Below are 20,163 nucleotides of genomic sequence, written 5' to 3' on the forward strand. Positions count from 1 at the left end.
AAGATCTGACTTCCACCATTTAATTTGTATAATATTTGTATTTTTTCATAGATGCCTTTTGTTGGAGTGAGGAAGTTTCCTTCTATTTTTAGCTTACCGAGAGTTTGTTGTTTTGTTTTTTATCATGAATGGATTTGAATTTTGTCAGATGCTTTCACAACATGTATCAAGGTGATCATATCTTTTTTTTACTATAAATTTGGTGGACTACATTTATGGATCTTTAAATGTTAACATGACATTACATTCTTAGCTAAACCCCACCTGATTATGATGTATTGTCCTATAAATATATTGCTAAATTAGATATACAGTTCTCTTGAACAACATGGGTTTTGAACTGTATAGGCCCACTTATACATGGATTTTTTTTTTTCAATAAATACACAGTTGTCTCTCCATATTCCCAGGTTTCTGCATCCACAGATTCAACCAACTGTGAATCAACAACACAGATTTTCCATCTGTGGTTAGGAATTTGTGAATGCATTGCTCTATGCCATTTTTTATATAAGGGACTTGAGCATCCTCAGATTTTGGTATCTGCAGGGAGTCCTGAAACCAATCTCCCTCAAATACTAAGAGAGGACTGTATTTTGGTAAAGATATTTTTGCTTATGTTGAGGAGAGAAACTATTCTGCAGTGGTCTTTTCTTGTAATGTCTTTTCTGGTTTTGGTCTATAGCTAAGTAAGGCTAGCCTCTTAAAGATAATTGAGAGATGTTCCCTTATTCTCTATTTCGTAAAACATTTATGTTAGATTGTCCTTTTTTTACTTCCTGAAATAGAATTCACCAGTGAAGCCATTTGGACCTGGAGTTTCCTCTGTGGAAATGTATTTTACATATATTTGTATGGTTTTATATATATATATATATATATATATATACATATATATATATATATATATATGTATATATACACATTTATATATAAAATACATATATAATTTTATCATATGTAAAAAATTTACATATATGATACAAATAATAAGATAAAACCATATGGTTTTATCTTTATTTTTTGCCAGTTTGGTAATTTATATCTTTTAAGGCCTATTCCATTTAATCTAAGTAGTCGAATTTGTTAGCATTAAGTTTTTTCTGTTACCTATTTTTTGTCTTTAGGATGTGTTTCACCTTTCATCCTTAGTAGTCATAATTTTGTCTTCTTTTTCTCCTTAGCCTACCTTAATGTTTATCATTTCATTGATTTTTTTCTGTTTTTTAGATTTCTCTTTCATTTGTTTTCGCTCTTTATATCCTTTTTCCTACTTGAGATTTAATTTGTTTTTTGTTTTCTAGCTTCGTAAGACAGTCCACATAGTAACAGAATACACACGTGGATTGTCATATGAATGCCATTTAGTTCAAGTTGGTTAATAATTTCTATATCCTTTTGTCAATTCTGGAGAGAAGAATGTTGGAATCCTCAGTCGTAACTGTGGACTTGCTTATTCTTTTAATTCTCTCTGTTTTTGCTTCATGTATATAGAAACTCTGTTCTCAGATACAAACTCATAGGCTTTATTATTCTTGATAATTTTCTTGAAATATTCTTTTTCTCTGATAATTTTCTTTGGCTCGAAGTCTACTTTGACTGATATTAATATAATCAGTCTATCTTTATTATGATTGCCATTTGCAAAGCTTATCTTTTCCACACCCATTTCTGTCTCCGTATTTAAAGAGTGTTCTGGTGGAGACATATGTTTGGATCTCACATTTTTACACATTCTAACAGTCAAAATTTAAATCTATATTGCGTATGATTATTGATACGATTGCATTTAATTCTAGCATTTTGTTATTGTTCTATTGGTTCTTTTATTACCTCTGTTTCTGCCTTCCATTGGCTTTATTGAGTGTTTTCTAGTATTATATTTTATCACCACTATTGGCTATACTATTTTTTATTTAGTCTTTGTTCTAGGATTTTATATATATATATATATTAGCATTTAGTTGTATCTTTAATTTTAACACAGCCTGTGTGTTCAGGTAATATTATACCACAACATACATATAAGAATCTTCCATACTTTGTGCTATTTTTGTGATACATACATTTCACTTCCACATATGTGGTAAATTTCATAATACATTGCCATTATTTTTACTTTATATAGTCAGTTACCTTTTATAGAAATGAAAAGATGAGAAAACATTGAAAAAAACCCTTTACTTAGAATTTCTTGTGCCTCTCGTTTCTTTGTATAGATCTTAGTTTCTATCTGATATTATTTTTCTTTTGCCCAAAAAACTTCCTTTGTCATTACCTTCACTGGAGGTCGGCTTGGAGAAGAATTCTCTCAGTTTTTGTTTGTCTAAGAAAAAATTGCCCCTTTAGTTCTGAAAGCTATTTCATTGATTATGGAATTTTAAATTTACATTTTTTTTTCTTTTCACAACTTTAAAGATGTTATTTGATTGTTTTGTATTTACATTAATTTTTACTAGAAAGCTTTAAATCATTCTAATAGTTGTTACCCTATATATAATGTGTCCCTTTTCCGTCTGCTTTAAAATTTTTCTCCGTATTCTTGGTTTTAAGCACTTTCATTACGATGCAGTATGACGTGGTTTTCTTTCTCTATACATTTGTATACATTGGGCTTAGATCTGCATATTTATACTTTTATTCAGATTTGATAAAGTTTCTAGCACTCTTTCTTTAGTGTGTTTTTTTCCTCTTCTCCTCTGGAGCTTCAGTTACAATATGTTTGACTACTTAATATTATCTCATACTTCACTGATTCTCTGTTCTTCATTATTTCTTTGTGTGTGTGTGTGTGTCCGTTCTTAATGGCAGATAGTTTTTATTGCTAGGTTTTCAAATTGACTGATCTTTTTTCTGTACTCTATATTCTGCTCTTAATCCTATTCAGTGAATTTTTTATTTCAGATATTGTATTTTTCAGCTCTACAAATTCTCTTTGGCTCTTTATTGCTTCTTTTTTATCTTGTCATATTTGTGTTTTTCTTTAAATCGTGTCTATAATAGTTGTTTTGAAGTCTTTGCTACTTTATATATTTCATTTCTATATCTGTTTCTATTGATTAATTTTCTCGTTATAGATCACATTTTTCTGCTGCTTTACATGGTTAATAATTTTTATTGGGTGCTGGACATTATGATTCTTACAGTTTTATATGTCTGGATTTTGCTGTCTTTCTTTAAAAATGTTAAATTTCATTTCGTATAAGCAGTTAGTTACTTGTAGATCAGCTTGATCTTTTTGAAGGCTTATTTTTTAGCTTTGTGAGGATGGGTCTTTACTGTAGAGCTAGTTTAGCCATACTACTAAGGCTTTACCCTTCTGATGTTTCTACAGAATGCTGTAGGTGTTCAATAAGGTTATATAACTGTGGCTGGTCAGAATTTGAATATCTCTGTGCCTTGCACATATACAGCTTAATATTCAGCGCTAGACTCAAGAGGATCTCTGAGGATATTTCTGGATCTATTTCTATGCTTAATGCCTTCGCTGATACTGTCCCCAAATTTCAGCTCCTTCGACCTCCCTGGTTCTAATGTCTGTCTCCTCACTTTTTCCCTTCCTGTTCTGCATTTTAGAAGGTTACATGTCAAAAGCCAGCATCACTGGAGGGTTACTTTGTTTTTCTTCTGTTATTGATCACAATCTTTTGATGCCTTTTGTTGAATGACTAAAAACATCGCTTTACATATTTTGTACAGTTTTCTACTTGTTTAATGTAGGGAGGGCATTTCTAGTAGTATATACTCCATCATGGCCAGAAGTGGATGTCCTTCCATATGTTGATTTATATATTGATATTTTATATATCATGTATGTAACATATAAATTCACTTTCATTTTAAAAATAAAAGGCCAGTATAAATATGCAGAATAAAAGATGCTGGTCACCTCACCTTTCATTTTATGTCACTCAACAGAGTAACCGTTTCACAAGTTTGATGTGCATCCTTCTATTTTTCTTTATATACTTATATACATTTGTATACACAGGTGAACATATATGCTGATATATAAATATTTTAAAACATAAGTCACACTACAAGTATTGTTCTACAACATACTATTCACTTGATACTGTCTTAGAGATCTTGCTGTTAAAATACATATTAATCTTACTTTATTCTTAACATTGGCCATATATATATTCTACAGAATGGTTTTCCTATAATTTATTTAATCATTCTACTTTCCACAGTCATTAGGTTTTCCCTTCTAACTTTCTGCATTTATAAACTGTACTGTTTTATAATATTGTGCAGCAACTCCTTAGATGTTAAATATTTCTGTAGAGGAAATTATGAAGTTGTCAGTTATTATGCCTATTTATAAACTGCCTTCCTAAACAGTTTTTACATATTTATATAACTCTTTACTAATAGGAGTCAGGCTCTTTGAAGAAATGGTTGGTTACATATCTAGGACAGGAAATATAAGAGATAAGTCTGGAATATCTTATCTTCGTGGAAAGTAAGGGAATTAAGAAAGATTACTGTGGTTATGTCAAAAGATACAGGATCCAGTTTAAAGAGATTACATTTTTCAAAAATAGAACAATTTTAGCAAGAAAATAGACTGCTATGATTGAAAAAGATCACATATGGTAAATAGCCAAGAATTGTTAAGGATACAAACCAAACCAAACCAAACTAAAAACCTCATTGCTTACCTTGAGAGGGAGCTAGGAGATAAAATCATTATTCTGAGTACTGATAAAGAAAAAAATCATATGTTTGTTGTGTTCTTCCTGTGCAAACCTTATTTCAAAGTAACCAGATACTTAATGAGAGGAATTTCTTTATAGAGGTCTTCTAATAAAGAAAGAATGTATAACAGAATTAGACTACCGAAGTTTGCACTCTTTATTAATTGAAACAATATCTGTAGAAAATGATCATCATTGGCTACTAAAATGTTCAGGTAACATTATAGGGAACATTATAATAAATGGATCCACTGACCCCACTGATTAACATTGCAGAAAGAGAGACAAACAGTTGTCATATAGCAACTGATACGATGAAGTAGGAGGGTACAGAGTTTTTTAAAACCTGTTCAAGGCTGCCGATTTAACTTCCAGTTTCTAGAACATACAGGAGATAAAGGGGCTTATTAAAGAACATCTCAGGGATGCTATCAGCCAAATCTAGAATTCCAGAAATGCTACAAGATAAATGATCCAGTTTCTTCAATAAGTAATAGTCAAGAAATAGAAAGGATGGGAAATTGTTAAAGATTCAAAGAGAAAAAATAGGAAATATCACCGAAATGTAATGTGTAGACCTTGTTTAGACCTTGATTTGAACAAATCAACTTTAAAAAGACTTCGGAATAATCAGAAAAATTTGAACAATGGCTAGATTTTAGGTGATATTAAGAAAATGTTAATATTTTATATGTGATATTGTGTTCATGTTAAAAATAGTTCTTATCTCTCAGAAATAAAATGAAATATTTACCAGTTAAATGATATAATCTCTCCACTTGCTTTCGACTCTTGTAAGGAGTTAAAAGGAGAGGTTTGGTGACAATTATTTATCTGGGATGATGAATCTATGAGGGAGGTGTATTATAGTAGTTATTCTGCATTTGAGTGTTTGAAATTTTCCATCATGAATTTAACTAAAAATAAATTTAGCTTATTATTCAGAAGAGAATATCATAAATTAACAACATAAACGAGGACCTTTCAGAATTTTCACCCTAAACATTTGAAGTGAGTATATACATACATACCTGCAGGAATGTTATGGAATTTATTTAGTATGATTGCTACAGTTTCTTTTGACCCAACACGCGTTTATGTTGAAGAATCTTAAGAATCACATCATAAGCCACTCTCACATTTATCAGTACCCTAGAGAAATCTTTGAGGCAAATCTAACGCTGTGTATTCTTTCTTATCTACTGCTCACCAAGGTCCTAATATTTATTTTTCAGGTACAGCAGGTGCAGACTGTGCAACAGGTACAACATGTCTATCCAGCTCAGGTGCAGTATGTGGAAGGAAGCGATACTGTGTATACCAATGGAGCAATGTAAGTTTATGTTTGGAAGTCTTTTTAACTCTCCCTACTGAGGCCAGAGATCTACTTGATCAGTTTCCATATATCCAGTCCAACTATGCTCTCTCTGCTATATGTCAGCTTGTAAGATTTTCTCCAATAAGGCTTCTTATATTTGCACCACACAGTGCTAGTGATTTGCACAATGGAGAAGAGGAATATATATATAATTGGACTTTGTGTGTATGTATGGATATACATATACATATATTTATATATATACACACACAAAATCCAAATATAATGAAAAAGCTGTGGAAATTCTTGATTAATTAAGGACGCACTTCAGTTGTTTCTTGCATAGTTCAAAGGAATATTTCCAGGAATTTTTTTAATGATTTTTATTTGAAAGAGGAAAACGTATTTGAAATGTGATTATCTAATTTCTACAACACTAGACTACCAGGAGTAAGTTTTTAAAAATTACTCTTCTGTACAAATAAACTATTTGAAATTCAAGTACAAAAAACATCTAAAATAAAAAGCATTGTCAGACAGGTGCACCATGCCAGTGCTTTTGCTCAGGACCCAACTGCAGCCCTTCTGTGTGTGCACCACTCTCTGAGATCTTTCACTATTATTATGCACATAGCCCTTACAGTCTGGTCCTTAGAAAAGCCAGGCTTACAAACCACTGTTGAATACTGAGGATTCTATTGTTAATGTGGATGTTTGATTTGTATTTTAAATATCAAAGATTATTAAATAAAAATAATGTTTGCTTTATAAAAAACAACAACAACAACAACTCCTTCATTCACCTCTTCTCTTCTTGCTGTCTGGAACACACACACACATAATGTATTATATATACACATATATAATGAACAAATATATACACACATATAATGTATCATACATATATATGCAGTGGCTTTCCGAGAAACCCCCTGCTCCCTTTTGCTTTCATCTCATTGACCATAACTGTATCACCTAGTACTTTTTAGCTTCCCAGGAATCTGGGAATTTGACTTTGTAGCTTTCATGTCTGTATGCTAGAAAGCAGCAAGGGAAAAGGGCAGTTGGAATGTGTGTTGGGAGAGTTAACCCTACAGTATCTATTACAGTCATTTATCATTGGTCCAGGGTAGGGTGGAGAGATTACTAGTCTGTAACTTTCATAAAGTCACAGACTAATCATTACTAGTCTGTAACTTTCATAAAGTCACAGACTAATCATCTCTCCACCCTACCCTTTTATCTACAAAACGGATATAGTTAGCTTATCAAAAGTGTTTTTGCATAACATCAGGGAAATAAAACATTAGGGTACTATAATTGTATACTATGCTTGCTTATTTATTTATTTATTCATTCATTCATTCATTCATTCATTTATTACATTTTTCTCTCCTATTTATGACTCTAAATTCTGTGTTATTATTGCCTCATGCATTTTAAAACTATTCCACCACTGACCTTAGGGTCTTCCACATAATAGATAAATGTGTGATCAATGGATCAATGCATTCACAAAACCTTAGAAAAACAGCATCTCTAAAGTTGACTCTCTATAATTACATGGCCCATTTAAGTGCAGAAGTGATTCAAAGAAAATATCTCACGCCAACATGTATTTTCTATGGCCCATTAGCTCAGTTAGTTATGACTAATGAGATCTAGGTCATGAGTTCATTTTCCACAAAGTCCAATTAGCTTTGATCTGGTCTGTATGGGCCCAGATTGTATCTTAACTCCAGCCAATTATGTCATAAATGTGTACCCTTGGTCAAGAAAAAGAAGTTGTATCTTTAAAAACCTTTCATTATTATCAAGTATAATTTTTGACTAGAGATTCTGTAGCATCATTTTCATATTTACTAAAGAAATATTGGATTGCCGTGAGTCATACTCAAAATTTTAGTAGCTAGAGGATTGGGAATTTTTTTCTCAAATATAATCAAAATAAATTGTGTCATCATAAGCCATTCCATTTTTTTCTGTAATTTTGTAGTGCTGACCTTTGACTATGTACAATTTTTGTCTCTAATGCTCATTTTAGGTTTTTTATACTCTCTTTTTTTATTTGATACACTTACATGTGTGTTAAGAACACTCTTAAGAAAGAGTATTCTGTATTCTTCTATTCCATTGCACTAAATTAATAGCCAGCTAGTGTTTGATTGCTGACTTGCATCATAGTCAGATTCCCACTACTATGTCGTAAATGGTTTTTGCTGATGATACTCCCAGATGATAGGGATGCCGATGTTTATCATGAACATTCAAGCACCCAATACCTGGCCCTACAACCTGTGTGCATGCTTAGTAAGTACTTGTTCACTGATGCTCCCATCACTGGCATCCTCATGCCAAGTAGCCGTAATGCGGGGGGTCTCCCTTAAGAGGTGAGCTCCCTTAGCTTCCCAGGAATCTGGGAATTTGACTTTGTAGCTTTCATGTCTGTATGCTAGAAAGCAGCAAGGGAAAAGGGCAGTTGGAATGTGTGTTGGGAGAGTTAACCCTACAGTATCTATTACAGTCATTTATCATTGGTCCAGGACGCACTTCAGTTGTTTCTTGCATAGTCTAGTGTTGTAGAAATTAGATAATCAGTCTGGTCCTTAGATATGTTATCACTTATGTTCAAGTATCATTTCTCCCACTGACTACGATATAACCTTAGGCAATAACATATTTACACCTGGATTTCCTAATCTGGAAAATGGGAATTAATAGTTAATAGCATTACATAATAACCAGGTCTTGTATTGTCTGAAAAAGTGTATTTACTTTTAGTATAGTTACTCTTATAAAACTAACTGCAGACGTAAAACATGATAAAAATCTCTGCTTGGACAAAGATTCGAAAGCTTAGAGTGAGAAACTTTTGTTGTGGGGTATATATTTGAAGAGTTTGGGAATCACGATGTTGCGTCTCATGGAGACTAAAGTCTTGAGGATGTGAGTATAATCCCCCAGCTATATACAGTCTCAGGCTGTTTCACGAAGGCTAAGCTTTGGAATGACCAGAAGGTTCTAAAGAGAACAGTACTAACAAATCTTAGTCTGGCCCTCAGAAAGAGTCAGAGTAACAGAGTTGCCTCCCAGGAAATGCTCCAAGGCCTCAAATTGTTAGTTTGGCAGTGTGCCTGACTTTGGGTATGGAGTATACCACCTGTTTATCTGGACTTAGTACCGTGTTTGGCCTCAACAACATACATACATACTTTAGCTACTTTCATCCATTTTGAAAGTTCCACTGGCTAGTATATCCATTCTAACAAGTGCCTGATTTCTCTGTTTCTTTATATAGTAAAACCTCCCAGGATTGACCACATGTTCTTCGGCCTCTTTCAAACTGGCTTTCTTTGCTTTTCGAAGAAATTTCTCCCATGAGGGTCATTAGTAATCTCCAGTTGTTAAATATAACAGACATTCCTCTAGATTAAATTTTCTTAATCTCTGTCAACCAGCCAGCTACTCTATACTTGAGGCAGTATGTTCTTTTGGCTTTTTTGACTATATATTCTTCTCTTTTCTTCCTATCTTATTGGATCCTTCTCAGTCAAATTATTGGCCAAATAATTTTTCTGTGGCTTAAACTCCCTGTACTGTTCTCTAACAGAAACCACATTTCTTCCACAATACTCATGGCTACGTGTTATTCTCATGACTATATTTTTAACTTATCTAAGAGTTGTCTTTCCCTCACTAGAAGGTAAGTTTAACGTAGGCACATACCTTGTTTGTTTGCTCCCATTCTCTTTCTTATATCTAGAACAGTTGTGTATGATACGTGCTCAACCTATGTTTGTTGAATGAATTAAATAAAAATTAGCACTTAATAACAGCTGAGACAGGAGCCGGCTACTTAATTTTAAATACACAGGGAAAAATGAATGGAACTGAACTGAGATGCTGCTAACCATAGTGTTAACTCTGCTTTTCTTTTTTGATTTTTTTTTTCCCCCAGTACAAAACTTTTCTGGGGCTTAGGACATGTATATGCTTGCTCAGTTTTACTTTTTCTTTTTTTTCAAGTATGTGGTACAGTACTATTAACTGTAGTCACAATGCTATACATTAGAACCCCAGAACTTATTCATCTTATCGCCTGAAGTTTGTACCCTTTGTCAACATTCCCCCAATATTCCCACTCCCCTGCCCTTTGTAACCACCATTCTATTCTGTTTATACGAGTTTGATTTTTTTATATATAACATATAAATGGAATCATACAGTACTTGTTTTTCTCTGTCTGACTTATTTCACTTAGCATAATGCCTTCAAGGTTCATCCATGTTGTTGCAAATGACTTAATAACGTTTCATTGATATGCCACATTTTCTTTATCCATTCATCTTTTGATGGACATTTAGGTCATTTCCATGTCTTGCCTATTGTGAATAATGCTTCAGTGAGTGTGGGGGTGCAGAAGATATCTCTTTGAGATACTAATTTTATACCTTCAGATATATACCCAGAAGTGGAGTTGCTGGCTCCAAGAATACACAATGAGGAAAGGATAGTCTCTTTGATACATGGTATTGGGAAAACTGGATTATCCACATATCCACATATCCAAAAAATGACATTGGACCCCCATCTCATACCACTCACCAAAAAATAACTCAAAATAGATTAAAGATTTAAATATAAGACCTGAAATTGTAAAACTCCTGGAAGAAAACATAGGGAGTAAGCTCCTTGACGATCTTGGCAATTATTATTTTTTTAAATATGATACCAGAAGCACAGGTAACAATAAAATAAACAAGTGGGACTACATCAAACTAAAAAGCTTGTGCATAGCACAGGAAACAATCAACAAAATGAAAAGGCAACCTATGAAATGTAAGAAAATATTTGCAAATCATGTCATGTATTTGAAAGGGGTTAATATCCAAAAATATATTAGGAACTCATACAACTCAATACCAAAAAAGCAAATAATCTGATTTAAAACAGACAAAGGACCTAAATAGACATTTTTTCAAAGAAGACATACGGATGACATACAAGTACATGAAAAAGTGGTCAACATCACTAATCATCAGGGACATGCAAATCAAAACCACAGTGAGATATCACCTCACACCTGTTGAGATGGCCATTATCAAAAAGATAAGAGAAGGAATAAGTGTTGGCGAGGATCTGAAGAAAAAGGAACCCTTGTGCACTGCTGGTGATAATGTAAATCGGCACATCCACTATGGAAAACAGTATGGAAATTCTTCAAAAAAATTAAAAATAGAATTACTTTATGATCCAGCTCAGTTTTTCTTAATTGCAAACTTAGACCAGTGACTCTGAATCAAAATCTTTTATGATCCATTACTGCCAAAGTGGATTTAAGTTCATATCTACTTCCCTGACTTCCGTTGTCAAGGAAAATGACATGTGTACGTACTTATTCAGTGCACCTTTTTGGTATGCTTCAAAAACTATTATAGCAATGAAAGCTTTGATAATGTTGTTATGAATAGCTGCCCCAGAATATAAAACTGAAATAAACTAAAGGAACTAATAGTTGTGAGATAGCATTTTTTTTCCTCCATTCCTGTGAAAGTAGAGCTTCGCATTTCTTTTGTATCCTCCAGTACAGTGGTTTTCAAAGTGTGTTTGTTTATACCAGCAGCATTGACATCACCTGAGAACTTGTTAGAAATGCTCTCCTTTGGTTCCTAGCCTGTTCTACTGAATCATGAACTTTGGAGGTGAGGCTAGCGATTAACTGTGTATAAATTATATTTTGGACAGCATTTAGCATATATTTAACATTGACAAGTGGAGAACATAGGGTACCAGGGAAGGACTTAGAGGACTGGAAGAAGATGATTAAAGAACTGAGAAACAAGGCATAGAGTAAAGATTAAGGAACTGGGATTTTTTAGAAAAATAAGACTGAGGGAAGACTTAATAATTACATTCAAGTATATGAAGGATTATTAGAGATGATGTCCAGATATTAGACATAGTAGACATTAGTTGAATGATCTACTTTTCTAAACATATCTGCTGCTCTAGTCAAGGAAGTTTATAATACCACATGTATTTTCTGTCTTCAGTCTGATTTAGAGTATTGAAGAGAAGATCTATTTAGAATCTCAAGTAAGTAAGTAGTGTTTGCTTGATTAAGGCAGGGTTCTTGGTTTCAAGCAGCAGAAACCAACTCTTGATGTATTTAAGCAAAACAATGATTTTATTGGAAGATATTTGTGATTCAAGGAATTTCCAGTAAGTCTGAAGAATCAAGCTGATAAAAGACAGGTATAAGCAGCATTAGGCAGCAACCAGACCATAGACAGAACCATACCACAGAAGTAAGTAGTCCAGTAAGGGCACCACACCACTACAGCTATCCTAAACCCTGTCCACCATTGCTACCACTGGAAACTCATAATCACTCTAAAAGAGGGATAATAATTCCTAATCTGTGTGATTTACTTAATATAAATTAAGTTAGATAATATATCCCCCATCTCAAACAAAATAAAACAAAACAAAACAGTTCTTCCTAGTTCCCAAATTCTCCTAGTTTCCTCATGTGCTCTCAGACTTTTTGAAAATATTTTAAAAGTTGTTCAATCAGGCTGCTTTGAATGACTTATTTCCTCAGTCTAGTCCAATCAGATAGATATTGTTATCACTACATGTAAACACCTTTCGATAAGATCACCTCCTGTCATATCTAGTGAACATGTACCAGTATCATCTCATGTGACCCATCTGTAGTACTCTCTTTTGCCATGGTTTTCCATTATCCCTCTGGCCTCAGACCTCTGTTCAGGTTATTTATCTAACTAGAACATTTCCCTGCCTCCCCCTACCCATTGCCTCCTTATTCCTATTCCAGTTTACAACAAACTCCAAACCTATTGCCATAATCCATAACAATGTCTTCCAAGCTTTTTAAACTATCATCCACACTGAGAAAGTTAGATGTTCATTTTATACATTTTGTAGATGTTCATTTTACACATGCACATTCAAGCATGCACACACAAACATGCCATCTATGTATATGATAGAAAAAAAGTTTCTCAAAACAATTAGGTATAATATGCTCTGATCTCTCTTTCTATTCTCTCTTTTTTTAATGCTGTTATGACCAATTAAATTTGTGGATCATGATCCACAGTTTAAAAATTTTCTTTATACTGCTTGAATATTTAGTTTTTACCCACTTTTTAAACCTCATTTCTTTTTAATATCCTTCTCATTCATTATAGCCAGCCATTCTAGACTTCTAATTTCTTCCTAAATATCAGGATCTTTTCTGTGATGTGGCTTTCGTACGTGCTATACTCTCTTCCCAATGTATTTTTCTTCCTGTTTTCCATAGGGCTGACTGCTTTTCATCGTTTAATTTCAACTCAGATATCTCTTCTTTAGGGGTAATATCCCTTAACTAACCTATCTAATATGACCCTCTCATTTATTATACTTAAACATTCTATTTTTCTCTTTCATGGAACTTAACATTTCTAATTATCTTATTTCCTTTCTTATTTTTGACCACCTACTCTTTATGTTATGTAGCCCTTATGACAATAAAGGTTATGTCTTGTTTTGTTCCTTTTATTCTAGATGACAGAATAAATGTTCAGTAAATATTTGTTAAAAGAATGAGCATAAAGTATCCTGAAAACAATAAAACATTGTAAGACATTATAATGTAATATGCAATGTAAGGTTTTATAATGACCAACATTACTATATTCTACATAATAAATTTTATGGTATAAAATTTTCAAGATAAATTATTTCCTTAATTTGCTGTTTTAATACCATTGCTTGATTTTAGTTGACTAGATTATTGGTGCATGGATATTCAAGGCCTGGTAAAATACAAAACACATAATTTAGAGATATTATGTACCTGGAATTGTGTAGTTAAAGAAAACAGAAAAATTGGTTATAGCTCAGGTAAATTGACATAATCATCCTAGTGAATAAGCAAGCAGAGAATATTCAGAGTCACGCTTAGCCAAGGTATATGCTGAGGCATGATGAGGCGCAAACAGCACTAATTTACTGAATTCAATGGATCAGAGTCTTGACGTTTACATAGAATTTCATAATAGAGTCAGTTCTGAAGAAGCTTCTGTCAGCAGTATGCCCATGTCCTATGTGTTTACATTCGTTACAGTGTACATATGCAGAACAATGGAAAGATTTCTTTTCTGCTATAGAAATAATATGACATTATTTTCATAACAGTCTGTGGTAATCAATAAAGAACAAACAAAAGGAACACTGCAGCATCTTTCAAATGTGCACAGAATTGCTTGGGAATTTAGCTGTTTCACGAATGTACAGCCCAGAAATAGCTGCTTTCAATCTGATATGCCAAATATTGAATTATTTTCTCAAATATATGTCTTAGAAATTTTGGGGGAAAATAATGTCCAAGCAATAACTCATATGTATTCATTATACAATGTGAAAGATAAGCTAATCTGAGGTATCAGAATTAAAGATTTATTATTTCTAGTACCTAAGAAAATTGCTTGTTTTTGCCATTGGTACTTTTCCCCCCAACCCCCCTCCACCCATAAATTCTTCAGTATTTATTCAGAATCTTAGAGCATTTAGATTTGGAAAAGACCTTTAGGAGTTATCTGTGCACAACTCTGGCCCTGGCTCCAGACAGTGCTCCAACAAATAAGTTAATGCTTATCTTCTTATCTTTAAAGAACAGTGACTAAGAATATTATGGTCTACTTCTATTACCCAATCCAGTGTTTAAAATCTCTGTTTCTCATGACAAGTGTACATTATTTGTCAGAGATAAATTCAGAAATATTCCGTGACACCCGATTTCCTAATAAAATTGTCTCCTCCCCCCACCCCACCCCGCAAATTGCCAGTCTTTACCCCAGTACATTTTTATGCAGTAGCCAAGCCTTCTCCTCAGTCCTGTGTGTCGTGAGGATATTTCTGGGTTAGACATACTCTGTAGTAATTTTTACCCTTCTCTTGCTCTTTGCTCATTTCTAGCTCATGAACCATCTCCACCTAGGGGGAAGTATGAAAATCAAAGTAGGTTGCATTTTGCTGCCATATTTTCACACTGACTTGAGGGCTATAGATATAAATTTTATGTATCTATGATGCATTTGTTTGTATTACTAATGTTCACTGAAAGGTAATTATATAAAGGAGACATGTCCAAGAGATGGAGTGATCTATATTCCTTGGAATGTTTCTCTTGTGGTAGAGTAGCAACTTCTACGATCATAGGACTTAAAAATTCCAAACGTGTGATGATAAGTATCCTCCAAAATAGTCCCACCTTTTCTCTCTCTTTTTTTACCATTACAGGTATATCTGCAAATCTCATTTTGGGTAAGAAGGGAGAATAGTGTGCGGCCAGTAAACAGTGAGCTAAAGTATAAGAAAATCCCAAATAGCAACAGAAAGTTTTTGTAAGGCCCCTGTACTACCTGTGAGGGCTAGTCTTCAGTAGTTATTCACAAATATCATTGACATACATAAAAAGTTAAGTTATTTTTATGTGACAAAATGGTTGAGAGTACGGACTAAGTGCAGATTCAAAATCCATTTTTTACCAGCTGTGTGCTTGGACAAAGCTATTTAACTTATTCACCTTGTCTGTGAAGTAGGAAATATAATAATACCTATCTCATAGCGTTGAAATGAAGATTAAATGAGTTAATACCTAAAACACATAGAATAGTGCCTGTTGCATAGTGAATGGTCACTATATTAGCTATCATTTGTTATTGTTATATGTTTTATTTGTGAAATCAACTTGTTACTAGGGAACAGGCTTAAGAAGTTTGGTAGGACTGTGAAAATGAAAGCTAGCACCATGTCTTGCATCTGTCAAAGTATTTATTGTCCTATATTTATTTGTATACCTTATTTGGCTATACTTAAACACCAACCTCAGATTGTGTTATTTTAAGCATAGTCAAATAGGGTCACTTATGTTCAGTGGACATAAATTCAAATCATCTCTTTTCTCTTTTTACCTAAATTTGAAATCAGCATGACTGTTTTATTTTATCAAATAAATATAAATAAATAATATAATAATAAATATATATAATATATATAAAATATATATAAATATATATAATTTATGTATAAGGAAATATGTAAATAAGATTTTCAATTAGGAAATATAGCAATGATTAGAACAATTGTATATGTATTTTAAATGGCATTTTTCTCTCTGTAAAAAATGTTCTTCATGAGGTTGTTTCTGCCATCACTGTATACTAAAACTTATACCTGGATCTGTAATGGATGTTTCTGGAATGCATTAACTCTAGCCAATGTGGAATACTTTCAGAGTACTATTATTATTTTACTAAAATTTATATTATAAATTATAAGTGTAATCTGTAATGGGTTCATATGACCTATTTGAAGTGATACAGGCAAACGTTTGAATAAGGTAGCGTAATTCTCATATTTTAACAAAACAGAAACGATTTATGTTTTAGAAATTTATGAACCTGGCTATTATATCAGATCACATTTTTTATCTGTTGACTAGTATGCCCACAGTGTACCGGCAATTGTGTTAAATGTTGAAGGTACAGATGAGAATAAAACAATTTAATAGGTGTACAAAGACCTGAGGAAATTAACAATGAGCATCTTGAGAGTTATATTTCAGATGTGCACAGGGTGTTAGGAAAGTAGAAAGAACAAAACATTACAGCCCTATGAAGAGTGGCCACAGAAGATAAGAGGTGCAGAAAAATAATTGAGATAAGGTGATGCTTTAGCTGAGAATTTATGAATGATGAAGACAAGGAAGAGAATTAAAGAAAAATGTAAAGGTGGAGGAAACCATATGCAACAAAGCAGGGAGGCAAGAGAAAATGGCACTTTGTGGGGCCAGCAAAATGGTCAGTGTGATGTGAGTGAAAAAGCATTTGAGGATATGGTGACTACCAAGTCTGGAGATTATGTAGGCAACAGCCCTGCTGGTTCTTGTAAGGTCAGTCAAAGGTTCTGAATTCCTTCTGAAGACAAGAGAGAATCATGGAAAAGTTTTTAAGAAAAGTTTTATTTTCACATTGGCGGGTTAGAAAAATTCTCCTGGCAGCACAATCGAAAACAGATTGGAAGAGAGCCCAATTAGAGGAAGGAAAGACAATTAGAAGGCAGTTATAAAGGAGAACAGTATGAGTTAATGCAGTGAGTCTGAAAATAAAAAGGAGAATTGGAGAATTATTTAAAAGGTAAAATTAGAAGGACTTAGTGACTGATGTCAGTCTGAATGAGGAAAGAGTCACAATAATTTCCAAAGTTGAGGATGGTGATGCTGCTCTCTGCTAAGAGGGGGAATACAGGAAAAAGAACAGGAGAGATGAGGAATTATTTTTTAGTCATATGTTAAATTTTACGTAAAGGACTTTCCATATATCATAGGATTTGCTAGTAGAAATAAGCAGGTGGCTATTAGAAACCCAGATTTAAAATTCTTAAAGTATAACTACAAAATAAAGATAGTGGAGATAGTCAACTTATGCAAGGTTGTCAACTGTGAGCATCTAGATCATTATATACTATATGGTAAAGGCATGTGGTCTGACTAAAATGAGAGAGAGAAAAAAAAAAGAGCTAAACATGGAGACCTCAAAAAGAGCTAAACATGGAGACCTCAGTACTTAAAGTGCCAGAAAAATGGAGCTTCCAAAATGTTCTTGAAAGGTAATGGTTGAAAAAAAAGTAAAAAGTGGGGGAAAAAATGCCATAGAAACTAAGAAACAGGAGAGGTTAAGACAGAGAGACCTTTATATACATAGAAAATGTCTGAAAATATACACACTAAATTGTCAGTAGCAGCTCTGAGATGTGCGTTAAAGAGAAAAACAAAAGATCTGGGAATTTTAATTTGATATTTGAACGTTCTAATAAAAGTATTTTATACCTTTTTGTACTACTTTTGCACCTTCTTGCAAGCATATAACTATTTCAAAATAAGTAAAAATGAAAGTCATGTTAAAATGTAAGTTATAATCAATTGAAAATGAAAGATAAATCAAACAAACTTAATCAGAACAGAAGAAGGAGGAAAAGGGCAACATGGAGTGGTCAACAATGTTATACTGTAGATAGGTTAAAAAAGATAAGGACTGACAGCAGCCTTATACCTTGGTATTTAGATTTGGTTGCAAGTGACCTTATTAAAAGTAGTTTTAATAAGGCTAAAGGCAGAAGCTTTACTGTAGTTTTTGGGAATTGGAAAGTAAGGGCATGAAGAGGTGGCATAGTCATCAAGAAGAAGCTTGAGTATGAGGAAAAGAGAGATATAGATAGGGATTTAGTGTCCAAGATGAGTAAATTATTTGCTCAAGATTCTTATGGTGGCAAGAAAGAGATCCATGCTAGTGTCCTTAGTTTGTTGCAAGTCATCCAGGAATGTGAGGTAGCATGAAGAGTTGACTTATCAGCCCCAATCATTCTAGATCCCAGCTTTTCTGAAACTTGCAAGAAGTTCTATAAGGAATTGAAGAAGTCACTCAATAAGATTTTTGGAAGGAAGAGATCTGTGCCTGCCTGTCTGCCCTCTCTTTCGCACTCCTTTCTTCCGTCCCTCCCTCCTTCTCTCTCTCTCTCTCTCTCATATATATACTAGAGGTAGGCACCAGTAGAGGGCAAAAGCTTTAAAGAATACAGAGGTGTTTTGTTACTTATTAAAGAAATGTACCTTTTAAGTTAAAAAGTAAATCCAACTATTTCTAGGAAGTTTCATGCAAAATACAAAACCTGCGGTGTTCCAAAGGCTAACCTTATATATTTTGAACATAACAGTCATACTAGAGAAAATTAAATAAGATGATATACATAAATAAGCTAGTAAATTTCTTTTTTCTTCTTCTTCTAAAGCCGAACAACAACTTATCCTTATACAGAAACACAGATGTACAGCCAAAACACTGGAGGGAATTACTTTGATACTCAAGGGAGTTCTGCACAGGTGACTACCGTGGTCTCGTCCCACAGTATGGTGGGCACTGGTGGGATTCAGATGGGCGTCACGGGAGGACAACTCATCAGTAGCTCTGGAGGAACCTATCTGATCGGCAATTCAATGGAGAATTCTGGTCACTCAGTGACACACACCACTCGGGCCTCCCCAGCAACAGTAAGTATTTGAGTTTTCGTTGGTTTAATTTAGCTTCTTGGTAGCCACTGTTGTACAGTTTCCAGTATAAGGGAGTAAAAAAAACACAGACTGGGCTGGGCTAAGAAAGTATTGAATTTTAGTATTGTGATATTATCTAGAATATAGAACATTATACAGAATGTTACTGATATGCACCCCACAATTATGTGAATTTGGAAGTTTTTATTAATAGTGGGGAGTGAGGTTATTCTCACTCATTAGTGCTGATTTTAATAGGCTTTCTTCAGTGATAGTAAAATATTTTAAATTTCTACTGAAAGATTTCACTTTCATATTATGCTGATTTTCATTGGCTTTATATGAGATAAAAACCAAGAAGTAATATAGAGAGTAAAATATAATTTCGTTTGGAATTTCCACATCTTTCACTGGTAATATTTATGCGAGCTCATTGCCAGAGAAGACACTTTATGTAGAGCAGCATTTCCCAACCTTTAGACATTTAAGTTTGGCCATATTCACATGCCACCCATACTATTATTTACTTAATATATTTTTTAGTTGATTTGCTTTTAAAATAGAAAATACATAATTTCTTCTAATGTATATTAAAATCTATTCTTAAAAAGTAAATTTAAAAATGTTTACCCAAGTGTCCTATATAAAGCCATTTTGTATTTTATGAGAGAGACACATTGGAAAGCACTAATTAAAAATATCTATATTGGCTTTGATCATAGCTACAAGCAAATGATTTCTTAGGAACACATATTTGAGTTTTATAGTTTTTAAAATTTAATAAATACATTTATATTGACACAGGATATTTTAATGTATTGAAATGATGTCATAGAATTAGTTATAGAAAGCTGTATGGAATTTGATATCATCAAACTCTAACCGGAGCTTTTTATTTTCACCTCAACTAAGCATATAAAGGAGAGTGCTCATTTAGAACTACCTAGCTAAAGTAGTAATGGAATTGATTTTCTAGGTGTTTCATGTAAAAGGAGGCTGGGGATTTCAATTAAGCACAAACA

The 20,163-nt window shown here is 33.3% G+C and overlaps 1 protein-coding gene across 8 annotated transcripts in view; it reads left to right on the forward strand.

Annotated features, from left to right (window-relative positions):
• The window catches only part of RFX3 (regulatory factor X3), a 252,018-nt gene that overhangs the window by 141,581 nt on the left and 90,274 nt on the right, over positions 1 to 20,163 (forward strand). For all 8 annotated transcript variants that reach the window (XM_039885934.1, XM_039886267.1, XM_039886016.1 and 5 more), the window contains 2 exons: positions 5,939 to 6,036; positions 18,883 to 19,141. In XM_039885934.1, the coding sequence (XP_039741868.1) occupies positions 5,939 to 6,036; positions 18,883 to 19,141 (357 nt within the window). The remainder of the gene's footprint in view (positions 1 to 5,938; positions 6,037 to 18,882; positions 19,142 to 20,163) is intronic.

This window comes from Pteropus medius, unplaced genomic scaffold, assembly GCF_902729225.1.
Source record: "Pteropus medius unplaced genomic scaffold, Ma_sr-lr_union100, whole genome shotgun sequence".
Taxonomy (NCBI): domain Eukaryota; kingdom Metazoa; phylum Chordata; class Mammalia; order Chiroptera; family Pteropodidae; genus Pteropus; species Pteropus medius.